General features: G+C 37.2%; 1 protein-coding gene across 1 annotated transcript; it reads right to left on the reverse strand.

Annotated features, from left to right (window-relative positions):
* Positions 1–5,801: 5,801 nt before the first annotated feature.
* Positions 5,802–11,280, reverse strand: CHMP2B (charged multivesicular body protein 2B; the record flags this gene model as incomplete). The annotated part of the gene is made up of 5 exons (XM_009581086.1): positions 5,802–6,193; positions 6,351–6,457; positions 7,585–7,687; positions 10,211–10,405; positions 11,249–11,280. Coding segments are annotated over 5 exons (551 nt in total), but the record flags the coding sequence as incomplete, so codon positions are not given.
* Between the last annotated feature and the right edge of the window lie 61 nt (positions 11,281–11,341).

The raw sequence follows: 11,341 nt of genomic DNA on the forward strand, positions 1-11,341 counted from the left end.
AGCTTTTCCACGTATAGATGTGGATTTCTGTTTTGCTTTTTGTAAATATTGTAAATACTATGTTGTTTAAAAAAAAAAAAAGAAAAAAGAAAAATCAGTAAACCACTTGTTTCTCTACAAGCTAGCCAGCTTCAGATGTAGTGTGTTGTGGAAGACCCAAGTTTAATGTAAAATGTTGGAAACAAATTAAATGCTACTGTATATATTTAAAGAGTTGGAGGTCTGCTTAACTGCAAGGAACCTATTATGCATTATTCAACTAGAAATGCTTTCCAAGTTGCCCAAGTACTTGCAGTTTCCCCGTGCTGTGCCTTTCTTGCATCTGTGGTACATTTAACGACTAATGGAGAACCCTGTGTAGATACCCTAAGCATCAGGAAACAAAACCTTTGTGTTGTGTGTGAGGAAAGATTACAAAGCTTGGTATCAGCAGCTGTAGTATTGAAAGTATCTCGCCTCTGCATGTCCATGCATGTGCTTTACTGCTCCCCCCATGCTAACTAGCTAACTGTGCTACCCTTTGCGGGATTGCAAGCCATTAGGCACATGGCAGGGTCCCACCTCTAGCGGTGAACACTGAGCATCAGTGAGAAATTAGAACTTCAAAGAAGAGAAGGTAAGTGACCTTAAACAAGCAGTGGTGACACTGCTGAATATCTAGTTATGGCCAAGGATGGGAAATACTCATAGGATCTTGTGGGACAGCCACTAGATCTGAGAGCCAGGTAGAAGAACGCTAGCTGAAGACCTGCCTTTCCAAAGGACGGCTCAAACTCAGCTACCCACTCACAACAGCTGTACACCTCTGCGTGAATCAGGTGAATTCCTTGTGTAAGTTCAGGACAAAGCCATTAGAAATGTGCCATAATTGCTGTCATTATTTACAGTAGAGTAAGCTTACCGGTATGGAGGTGTCAACACTGTTCCTACTGTGTGCTGTATCTCCACATACCACCAGTTGGCTGCCTTAAACAGGTGCCAAGTAGAAGTGACTTTTTTAAATGCTTGTTATCAAAGGTAATTCTTGCTAATTAGTTATATGCCTTAAAGTTTGATTTGGATAGGCTTAGCTATAAAAATTGGGATACAATTTACCTTACCTTAAGACTTTGTGACTTGAGGGGGAAAAAATAGAGAATTATCAGGGCTTTATTACTTCGGGCTTTCTCTGCATTGTATTTTTTTTCTGATTAAATCCATGTGTGGACATACTTACACCAGAGATAGTGTGTTAAGCTAAAAAAAGGCGGCCCTTGTGCTCTGAAATAACTATCCACGCAAAGCATTTATTGCACTGCATATTCCCACTCTCTTACACCCCACTAATTGAAAATAATCCCTTATTTGTCATCCTGTAGCCTAGAGAGATAATCAGGGGGGAAAAAAAAAAAACAGTGCCAGAGCTCTACCTATCAGAAAGCCAGGTACCAAGAAACTGAATTAATGACTGTAATACTCACCAGGGATAGATTATCCAGCCATCTCATCAGCCCTGCTCATTGTTATTAGAATAGCCCATTACCATATATGTATTTTTTAGTTTTCCCAGGACTGAAATTAACTGAATACATGCAAGATACATTTTATTTTTCCATAAAACAGACCTGATGATTTAGAAAATGTCTAGATAATAGGCCCACAGAAAGTAAAAGGAGTTTAATGTTCAAGACCACTTAGAAGCAGTGTGTACAAGTTAAGTGCTCTGTCTCTAGTGTATATTAAATTATCTCTGATACCTATTACAGTGACCATAGCTGAATATGCCTATGGAAATTCGGCTCCTAGATTAAAAAAAATACATTTTTACAGATGAATTCATTTGCTATAACCCCTTAATTTAGAAGAAACCTTCAATTTAATAACTCAAAGGGGAGAACTTGTGCTATGTACTTTCTTCAGGTTGTTTTCATCACTAGCATAACTCACCCACTACAGCAGAGAAAGACCAAGCCTTACCCTTTATCCACCACGTGTGTATTGACAGATCATAAGCTATCCAAAAGGATGAAAGATAAATACAGTTGAGAAGATTAGCAGTCAATGAAGGTGGTGGCATGCGTTTATGTACCTTTACGTTATGTGGTCTAATGTTATGTATGTTGAAACTATCTGATATATATAAAATTTATTTATATTCTAAGTTATTTTCGTAATTATAAAAGGCTTCTTAGAAATGCTATAAGCCTGTACTTCCCACCCCCCCCCCAAACCCCCCCCCCATCCAATAAAGTATTCTTATACATTTGGTATTCCAGGTAATGGTTTGTAGTTCTGCTTCGGTAACACTTTACTTTTTCAGTTGTGTATCATGCTGATGTGCTTATTCATTTTAGCATGCTGTAATAATTAATTCAAGAGCAGACTTACCGTAACATTGTGATTTCTAGTCTTACAAGTGAAAGCTAATTGCAGAAGCATAGCAAAATAAAATGAAAGGTGACACATAATGCCATTTTCTTGCAAAAGAATGACAAAAGGCTAAGTGGAGGAAGCAGCCGTTCGTTAAACACATCTAGCTGTTGCCACAGAAATTACTAACAAATTACAGCAGAATTGTTTAAAGAAAAAAAGCTGGATGAAATCAATTTAATGTGCTGCAGCTGCAGCCATTAGACTTGGAGAAAGTGGCAATTCATTTTTTTCTGTAGGAACAACTTACTCACTGGGTAATTGCCATCAATCACTCTTGATTGGGGAAAAACCCCTGGATAAGACTTCTGAAGGGTAGTCCTATAAACCTGCAAGTAAGAGTTTAGTCAGCCATTTGACTAACATGGGCTGCGCTACTTTTCTTTGAGATGTTTGTGGGGTTTTTTCTTGCTCTTACTTTTCGCCTGGTAACTTTAGGTAGGGTGTTAAAACTAGAATAGAGGACAAAACAAGACGTTATGACAACATGTAAATCTGTGGCTCGCCTGTCTCCGAAGTACTGTGTAGCATTCTGTCCCCCTCATCTGAAGGATCCAACAGACCTAGAAAAGGATCCTATACAGGCAAAGCTGATGATCAAAAGTAAGATGAAGAACTGTTTAAGCTACTGTCTCTCTTCTAGATTTAATGTGTGCATTGAATGCTATAGAGGTCTATTGAATTATGTGCTGTATTGAAAGGCTGGATGGAGGCAGGCTGTTCACCATCATGCCTAATGCAAGAACAAGGAGTAAACATGTGAAGCTGGAAAGCAGCTTCAGAAAAAACAGAAGTGGTGGTTCTTAATGTGGTGGGGATTAGATCTGTGGAACTCCTCTACTGAAAAATGTGGGTGCCAGGAGTTTATTTATATGGACAAGTTCACAGATGAGAAAGCCACTCAAAGCTGCTGTATATAGAGGAACTTACATATGGCTCTGGAAGTGCTTTAAATTGAAAATAGAGGCTGGAAGAGTATTAGGGGAGGAAGCATCATCTACACTGGAAGAGTATTAGGGGAGGAAGCGTTTATCTAGTTCTCGTATTTTCCTGGGCATTGCTTATGGGCGCTTGTGGAGTAGGATTCTGGGTGAGATGGACCTCAGTCTGCCCCAGTAGAGCCATTCTTAGGTGCATGCACAATTGTGTTGCTGTTCTTGGATGGGCGACTTTCAGATTCAGTTGCTATTGAGGTGTCAGCAAGGATAAAGGAGTTAAGGATGGAGTGGGTTGGTTTTTTTAGTCTGCTAAGAGTGATTTAAAAGGAATTTGTTTCTAAGTAGGGAATGCAATTTTGTTACAGACAGCTACAACATACTAACTATAATTGAAATAAATATAAGCAAGCCTGCAAACCTAAAACACTTCTCAGCCTGCTGCTGAAAGATTTTTATACAGATTAGAGCTGCAGGACTTAAAAGATAACTGTTAACAGAAAGACTGGATAGATATTGACAGTAGCCCTAGTTCAGCAGTTTTACTGACACAAAAAAACAATGCCTTTATTACTGTTCATCAAAGACCCCATAGATAGAGGAAAAAACTCAGAATTATGCCCATTTTTGAAAGTCATTAAAAGGATAAAGTGCACACTTCATTCAGAAAGGACACAAACCTCGGTGTTCAACCAAAATACAATCTATCAGTAACATTTTATACCTAATTAATTTCATATTACGGTTTCTCCTTCAGTGCCTAAGAGCAGTACTTGGACACCCAGTTACAGACAGAAGGGAATGCAAACTTAACCAAGTCTTTACTGAATGTTGAGTTTAAGTCAAAGACCCACAAACAACTACAACAAATATTATGCTGCTTTATAGCATAGGTCAAAGGAAAATTTATCAGAGCTAACAGGAGTCCAAAGAAAGCCCACTAAGAGACAGATGTGTAAGACTAACCCTACAGAGGATGAAGTCATTGCGGAATAAAAAGCCTTTTATTAGATTTTTACAAAATAACCTGTAAAAAAAAGAATATTCACCTCATATCAGATATATGAAATATATAAACTTACACATTCCTACCCGCTACCTCACAGATTCATAGTTTGTCCATTACTTCCTTCGAAGAGAAAGAACACCTCCATTTCTATGCCAAAAAACAGATGAAGGCTCACCTGTTTTTTATTTCTATGCTGACTTCAATCCTAAAAAGCAGATGGTGTGACAACAGTAGATTCACAGAGGTTATGGTTTCCTGCCACACTCTCTAGCAGCAAAGTCTCTTTATGAAGTTTGTCCCCCCACAGTTATCCGTGTCTCACTCTTGGGAGGTATTTTGCTTTCCTCTTTTTAAAGCCAAGATGATTTTGTTGTTTCTATTCAATGAATAGTCCTGCTAAGTCAGTACAGCTGAGGGGCAAATAATCTCCAGCAGAGTAAGGGCTGAGGAACTTCACACCATCTGGGACATCATAATTGGGAACTGCATTTTCAGACTTTGTCATCTATTTACATTATCAACAGTTCTTATTTCGTTAGCCCAATGCATTCCACTGAATCATGCTGATGCAGTTCAGAGACCATAGAAAAACCTTCACGGAACCAGAACACTTTTATTACCGTGTTTAGACAAGTAACTATCATGTATCATTCAAAATTGTTCTCAAAACTAAAATTTAGATTTAGCTTATCAATGTGATCAATTGAGTCTTAGTAAACAATACAATTATGCACAGTTATCTTCCATTAAGAAATACTGTAAAATATATACAAATATTGTTTCAGGCAAATGTCCTTTTTGCAAGTGCACAAGTTGCATTTCTGAACAAGTGCATTTCTGAACTTCAGTACTGAGTCCCATCAAGTGTACACACAGCTCTCGCCATAGTGTTCTGTGAAACCTATCTTAATTACAGTTTACTCACCTTTCATTCTGAAAAAAATCACAAAGGTACAAGATTTATATACATAAAGGCACAGCAATTCTGTTGAAACCAGCTATGTTACAGTACAATAGAGTTCAATCAGTGCCTTTCATGCGACAAAGTTTACTAACAAATTTAAATCCTCTTCCTTTAAAATTAACTGCACAAGGACAGTATCCTTCCCTTTCAGTAAAAAGAATAACCAGCTATTATTTAATCAACTCAAAAGGTACTACAAGAACGTGAAAGAAATACATAAAATTCTTTTTCTTTCTGCCTAAATTTGCTAGACGTTCAAGCCTATTTCTCATCAAAAGAAAATAGTTTCCAACTAAGAGCAAAGGTAAAGTTTCATTTGTGCTAAGATGACAGACTAAGAATTTTTCTATAGCAATAGTTTTATAAAAATGATATATATTATATAGGTGCTGTCCTAGGAGGCATCACCACCAGCCACTGAATATCCAATTCTAAAGACAGATAAGCAACAGAGACAGAAGAAAACTTTGAATTCAGAGGACAGATTCAGATCAGGTATAAATTAATTTATCACTAGAACTACACGCCTGGTTCGTCCAGTGCTCAAAAAAGACTGCATGCAATGGACACACCAAGTGTACTTCTCCCTGTAAATTGATTCAAAGTGTTCTCCCCATCTCCTTCCCCCAGTACCAACTTCAAGTTGTAATTTCTGAAGCTTCAGAGTTTTCCTAGACATCAGTTGCATTGAAAGAGTATTTGCACTTTTTACATCTGTCTGCAGCTGAATAATTAGAAGGCAGACCGTATATTGCCACCAAGCTAATCAACTCCTAAAGCTTTGAGCTGTCGTTCAATCTCTTCATCTGATATGGTAGCAGCTTTTGATGTTGATGCAGATGGTAAGCCTCTGGCAGCTGATGGAGCTTTGGCCATCTAGAAGACAACAGAAGTTTTCTTCAGTCAAAATAATACATGTTATGACAAGCTGACTTCTAGAATGGGACTGTAAAATAAAGGCTGCTAGAATAAACTATTTAAAAAAAGGCAATGAAGGGGAAGAAGCACATGAACTAGGTAAAAATAGCCATACCTTTCCAGAGATTTCAATTCCTATCTCATCAAGCACTTGGTTAACAATATCCTGGCTTTCTTCCTCTTCATCAGAAGCATCAAAAATATCATCCAGAGTATCATTAACTTAGAAGAAAGAAAAAAAAAATCCGCACCACATTAAGCCAAAAGATTTCCGAAATAGCTTAGTACCATCTTTCTATCCTCCCAGAATGTAGTAGTAATACCAATACATAAGATACCAACAGAAAGCAGCTTTACATCGGAGAGGCTTTCTTAACCTCTGCCTTGCAAAGCCTGTGAGCACAGCTAGAGCAACAACAGGGTAAGGCACGACTGCTTTTATAAAAATGTTTGGTTTCACCGAAATAGTTCAGTTGCTCTATTTCCCACCCTACTTCCCGCCCTACTATAACGTTTCTTAAAAACATCTTCTGCAGCTCCATAAAAATCCCTTTCCTTTCCCTCCTCGACTTTAACGTTTCTTAAAAACATCTTCTGCAGTTCCATAAAAATCCCTTTCCTTTCCCTCCTCCAAATAAGTTGCAAAATTGTTAATTATTCAGCTAATTTCTGAATTGCAACAATACAATTCTGCACAGTTGAGGTGTTCGCATCTTGCTCACAATATTGTTTCAAGTCCATGCTACTTACTATGGCCAACACAGTGGCAGGGATTAGTATAGGAAGGAGACTGCTAGCAACAGCAGGAAGTTTGGTATTATTTAGTTGACAGTGGTCAGATGCAATCCGGAAAAAGAAATTTGCCATCCCCCAAGAAGTTTGTGGCTTAAAATAAAAAAGGAGACAAAAACATCCCATACCACCATGTCTGTAAAGCTGAGATGTCTAAATTAAACTCAAATTTTTAAGCGTCCAGTCCCAGAAGGAAAAAAAGCACATGCAGAACTGTCAGCTATAGAAAGGGCAATTTTTCAAGTCCCCCTACCAGTTACACCAACAAGGTTTTGAACTGGTCTCAAATCTCCTTCCCTTCCAGTATGTTCTTTCTAGAAGTATAATGGTTTTTTGCACGAAGATGAGAAAAATTGGATTTAAGTATCTAGAGCTACTAAAAAGCCTAAGGCAGCCACCCTGCTCAGACATGCATTGTTTTGTTTGCTCTTCATTTTTGCTGTCAATCTCATGAATTGTAGGAAAAAAATCTCAAACACCAGTATTTCCAGACTGGTTCTATCCCTTTAAGAGCACTGTGGGCTGCAGCTAGCTGTTCCCTGCAGTGCAGAACTTACTCATTTCTTCCGTCATTTCCATCTTCATGTTTTCCTTCTGGAAATTCTGCATTGTTTGTAGTGTCTTTTGTGGGTCCATTTTCTTATTAACTGCTTGCATTGTCTATTAATATTGAAAAAACCCTTAATCATGCAATGAGACATTAGTAAAGGCCAATATATACATTAAGAAGGAATAAGACTTTTCTAATAAAAAAACCTTCAGTCCAAATTTCACTTTCCTTGTCTCTTTACATCCCGTGAGAACTGTAGATACACAACAGATCAATAGTACAGTCTGCACCTAGTAAGAAATATTGCTATCTACTACCCTAATGATACGCTTTTAAATGTATGCGTCTTTCTTGCACCACAACCCTTCTCCTGGCCTTATATTAGGAAAAATCTGCCTGATCTAAATGAAAAGGGTAGGACAATATTTCCTAGCTTGCAGGCTATACGCTTTAGAGAGGTAAATGGCTGCAGGTTTTTTATTCAGTAAGGAACGTTTATTTGAACCACCACTAGAGGACAGGCATTAAATTGCAATTGTTTCTTTATGTTACAATTTAATGGAAAAATTACTTTTCTCTGAAAAGCAAATATCGAAGTGTTCAGGAAGCACATATTAGCTTAGGATCAATCTTTGTGAAGCACAGAGATCTTTCTGTGACAGTGTAATAAACTTCACCTGTTTTACTACAAGTATGCAGCACTGCCTTTGCAGGCACTGGTATTTAGTATTTTCTTCTTTCCCAAGAAGCAAGCTACTGTATCTCCCAGGGGACGTCAAAACCTAAATATAGACATGAGCAATTCAAACGTAAAGTCTAACCATCTTTGAGAAGATAAAAGAGTTGGTTAATTAAAAGGGATGCTATCAAGCTACTACAGCCGCTACTGGCTTCGTAGAAGCTCTTCTGCTTTTGTGTCCGAGTTTGTTTAAAGTGATAATGTATTATGCTTCTAATGTTACTTGAATTTCAAAGAGTGTGTTCATAGTCACATTATTTGAATTTAAAAAGTTTTTCTGGACTGAGAGGGTGTTGGTTCTTTAGAATTCTTTTACAAGAGTTATAGATGGACATCAAAAATATTTGCACTAAACTGATATAAAGTTTATGTATCTTCAGAAAATAAAGGTCAGACGCATGACTAAAAGAAATAGATAACTATTAACTGGACTTTACTGTGTCCAAAATTAGTGCCATATATGCTAAAAAGTATATAGAAAATATTTTGAAAGCTTTGCATTCATGTATTTGTCTTGCTTGTTGAGACAACTGATTCCATGTATTTTTCACTGATGGTTGTATGAGATTAAGAATAGTTCATAAGCTTCAAAATGAACGACGGAATACTTTTCCTTTATAAGCTTCCCGTATTGATAGGGCAAAATACTCACTTCAAAAGTGACCAAAAAAATTTAACACCTTCCTCTCCAATAACGTTACACAAACTAGTCCATAGTAAAAGTACCTGCTGTGTGTCAAAAAACATCACTTTTCTGGATGCCAGTTAATTTTTTTTTTTTAGTATTTTTGTTTTTTGTACTGACTTAACCTTCATAATTAGTCTTAGGACACTTTGGTTTTGAGAAATTTAATTCATGCCGTCTCATAGAGAAAAACAAGTTAACCATGTAATAATTAAAAAGCAAGACCAACTTGCTCACGTGCAACACTGTTGCAGGAATACTGAGTAAGCTGTTTAACTTGATCGGTTGTACAGTCAGATAAGCCCCCCCTTTGTCGGTTAGTCATGGAGGATGGAAAGTTTGCTACAGAGCCACAACTTTTTATCACTGAATGGCTGATACCTGCCAACATGCTGCTTCTAAAAGACATCTGACAGCAAAGCCTTAGCAGTAGTTACTTTCTGCACTAAGTTGTGTTGCATTACTGTGTTTAACTGGCACGTAACTGGATTTAACTTGTCTGTGATAAAAGCACAAGTCATCTACAATGATGTGAGCTAATTCTGTTTCCTACACCTCAAACTGAACAATCCTCCTTGCCAAAAGCAAACTCCCTATTTATCAATTCAGGGAAATAGGGGAAGTTCACAACTGACTGGGATAAATGAGATTTTTCAGACTCTCTTATGCGATGAGATTTGCTAGAAAACTTAATGCAATACTGTTTCCTTAGAGCACGGAGAGTGAGAACTCCAGATTAGATTTCCTTAGGAACTTAAGACCCAAAGCAATAACCTACTTTTTGCGCAGGCCATAAAGCTACTGTGACACAGTGCCTTGATTTCTAGACAAAGCATGCCCTACTGTTTCCCAATAAAAACTGCTAAAAAAAAAGAGATATACAGGCAAGACACTATAGCGGCATGGTTTGGGTTTTTTTGATGTACTAAAAGAGTTCTTCCACTGGCATTAGAGTTTATTTTTACCATGCAAATATTTGACAGATGTCTAGCCTAAGAAAATACGCTTAGTTAGGTGCTAACTGGCTGGATTGACTAGACAAAAATTTCATAATGTGAATCAAATTACATTTCCCTATTGTATCCTCAACATTTGGGGTATTAAGCAATAAGTTTTATCCCTTCAATTATCTTATACAAAACAACAGAACTTAACTCTTGCAACCATATGCTGCATTTTAATGTAAAAGAACATCTTGTAATGCCTTACTTTTGCTGTAGTTGACATAGCTCCTGCCATCTTCATCTGAGAGTTCATGACCTTTGTTTGAGTCGACATAGAAGTGACTTTAGAGCTAACAGCGTATGTTCGATTCTTCTGCTTCCGCAGTTGTACAAGCTGTTTTGCTAGCACTTTACAGGCTTCTTTGTTACCAGTCTTAGCCATTTTCTTTATTTCCAGTTCCTGTTAAAAAAAGATAGAAGATTAATTCTACAGAATTTTCATTCAAATAAAGACTATAATTAAGCCTTAACACTAATAATTAAATTCCAAAAGTTAAAAAAAAAAAAAAAAAAATCAAGAGAATAGTTAAGACATTTGAAGTTATATAAATAGTCTTCCTTGCTTTTCTACCAAGGTTAGCTAGTAGAATAAATGCAGTGCTGTTCTGATTTGACCAGAAGAAAAAAACACAACAAAACTGAATTATAGTATGGTAGCACACAGTTCCCCAAAAGGCTTCAAATTCTGCATAACATCACAGTCACTTATGTGTGCACATCCAATTCCGTATCTGGATAAGGAGTAACACTTAAAAAAAAAAAACCTCAAAAGTGAAGAAGTTATTATGGCCTGCCAACTATTAGTGCCATGACTCTAATCATCTTTGATTTCTTGCATTTACGGGCAATCAAGCCACATTGCCCATGGAAGAAATGGGGAGTTCATAGGTTCTTTTTAACACTTTTTCAGCCTTGAGAGACTCTCATAACCTTTTTGGGGAAGAAGTAGATAAAGTTAGATGAGCAATAATTATAGGCTGCTTGCCCACATAATTTAGCTGGACTTAACTTAGCACATAATAAAAGTGGTATAATTTGTCTACAACAACATGTGCTTAAACCTTAAGACAGACACTTCTGGCTTACAAAAAAACCCCAAACCCCAATCTATCAATTCAAGGAGAAATAGCAAGCTATTTAGCCCAGAGGTACCAGGAAAAAGTTTGGCACAAATAATCTTGTCAGCTGGGATTTTTCAAAGTATGCCTTCTGATTTATGATTTGGTAATGTAAACTTTTCAACTAATTTTTCCTTTTCAGCCTTTTTAAGGAGGGCTTGCCATAGTATCTCAATTCTTTGTACATGTCCACTGTCTCCCACAGCATTCTCCTAGAG

This window comes from Fulmarus glacialis, unplaced genomic scaffold (assembly GCF_000690835.1).
Source record: "Fulmarus glacialis isolate BGI_N327 unplaced genomic scaffold, ASM69083v1 scaffold12827, whole genome shotgun sequence".
NCBI lineage: Eukaryota > Metazoa > Chordata > Aves > Procellariiformes > Procellariidae > Fulmarus > Fulmarus glacialis.